This window comes from Meleagris gallopavo, chromosome 20 (genome assembly GCF_000146605.3).
Source record: "Meleagris gallopavo isolate NT-WF06-2002-E0010 breed Aviagen turkey brand Nicholas breeding stock chromosome 20, Turkey_5.1, whole genome shotgun sequence".
Classification (NCBI taxonomy): Eukaryota; Metazoa; Chordata; class Aves; order Galliformes; family Phasianidae; genus Meleagris; species Meleagris gallopavo.
The window spans coordinates 2,111,501-2,112,137 of record NC_015030.2 but is presented as its reverse complement, the minus strand read 5'-3'; the positions used below and the strand labels follow the sequence as shown (position 1 = coordinate 2,112,137).

The following is a 637-nucleotide window of genomic DNA, read 5'->3' as shown; positions in this document are numbered from 1 at the left end:
GAGAAGAAGGAGGAGGAGGAGGAGGAGGGGGAGGAGCGTGGGGCTTCTGTTGGACCTCAATTGGCCTCAGCCCATCGATCAGTCCGTGCGGGGAGGGCCGTACCTGCGTGATCCCCGCCGCTGTGGGCGTGGGTGGGAGGGAAGCACAGAGGGAAAGCGAGGGCAGCGCGAGGGGTGGGCGTCGGGGGAAAGTTCTTCTCCGAAAGTGTGGCGATGCGTTGGCACAGCTGCCCAGGGAAGGTGCAACTTCCTCCTGTAGAAGACACCTCGCTCGCTCTCATCCGTCTAATTAAATTATAGATAGCACACTAAGTTATTTAGCGCCCGCATTAAAGATGGATGGGCGCTGCCTTGTTAGGAACATGCTGGCAGAGCAGCGGCGCTGAGGCAGGTGAGCGAGTGCTGCTGTGCCAAGCAGCACCACGCTGCTCCCTGCTCCATTGGTTCCTAACATGAGAGCTGAACAGAGAGCTTCGTGTTGCTCCCAAGCTGTGCTTTGCTTGCAGCAGATCTGCTGTGTTCCAGCAGCACAGTGCTCACCACGCACCTGCAGCACCCCAAAGCACCGAGGGATCTGCAGCTCAGTGGATGCTACAAGGTTATTTCAGGTGCTGGCGTGCTGAAAACACACACTGAG

General features: G+C 58.4%; 1 protein-coding gene across 1 annotated transcript in view; it reads right to left on the bottom strand.

Annotated features, from left to right (window-relative positions):
• USP43 (ubiquitin specific peptidase 43) overlaps nt 1–281 on the bottom strand; it is a 9,363-nt gene extending 9,082 nt beyond the window's left edge. The window contains exon 1 of the mRNA XM_010721288.3: nt 104–281. Coding sequence (XP_010719590.2) covers nt 104–281 — 178 coding nt within the window. The remainder of the gene's footprint in view (nt 1–103) is intronic.
• Between the last annotated feature and the right edge of the window lie 356 nt (nt 282–637).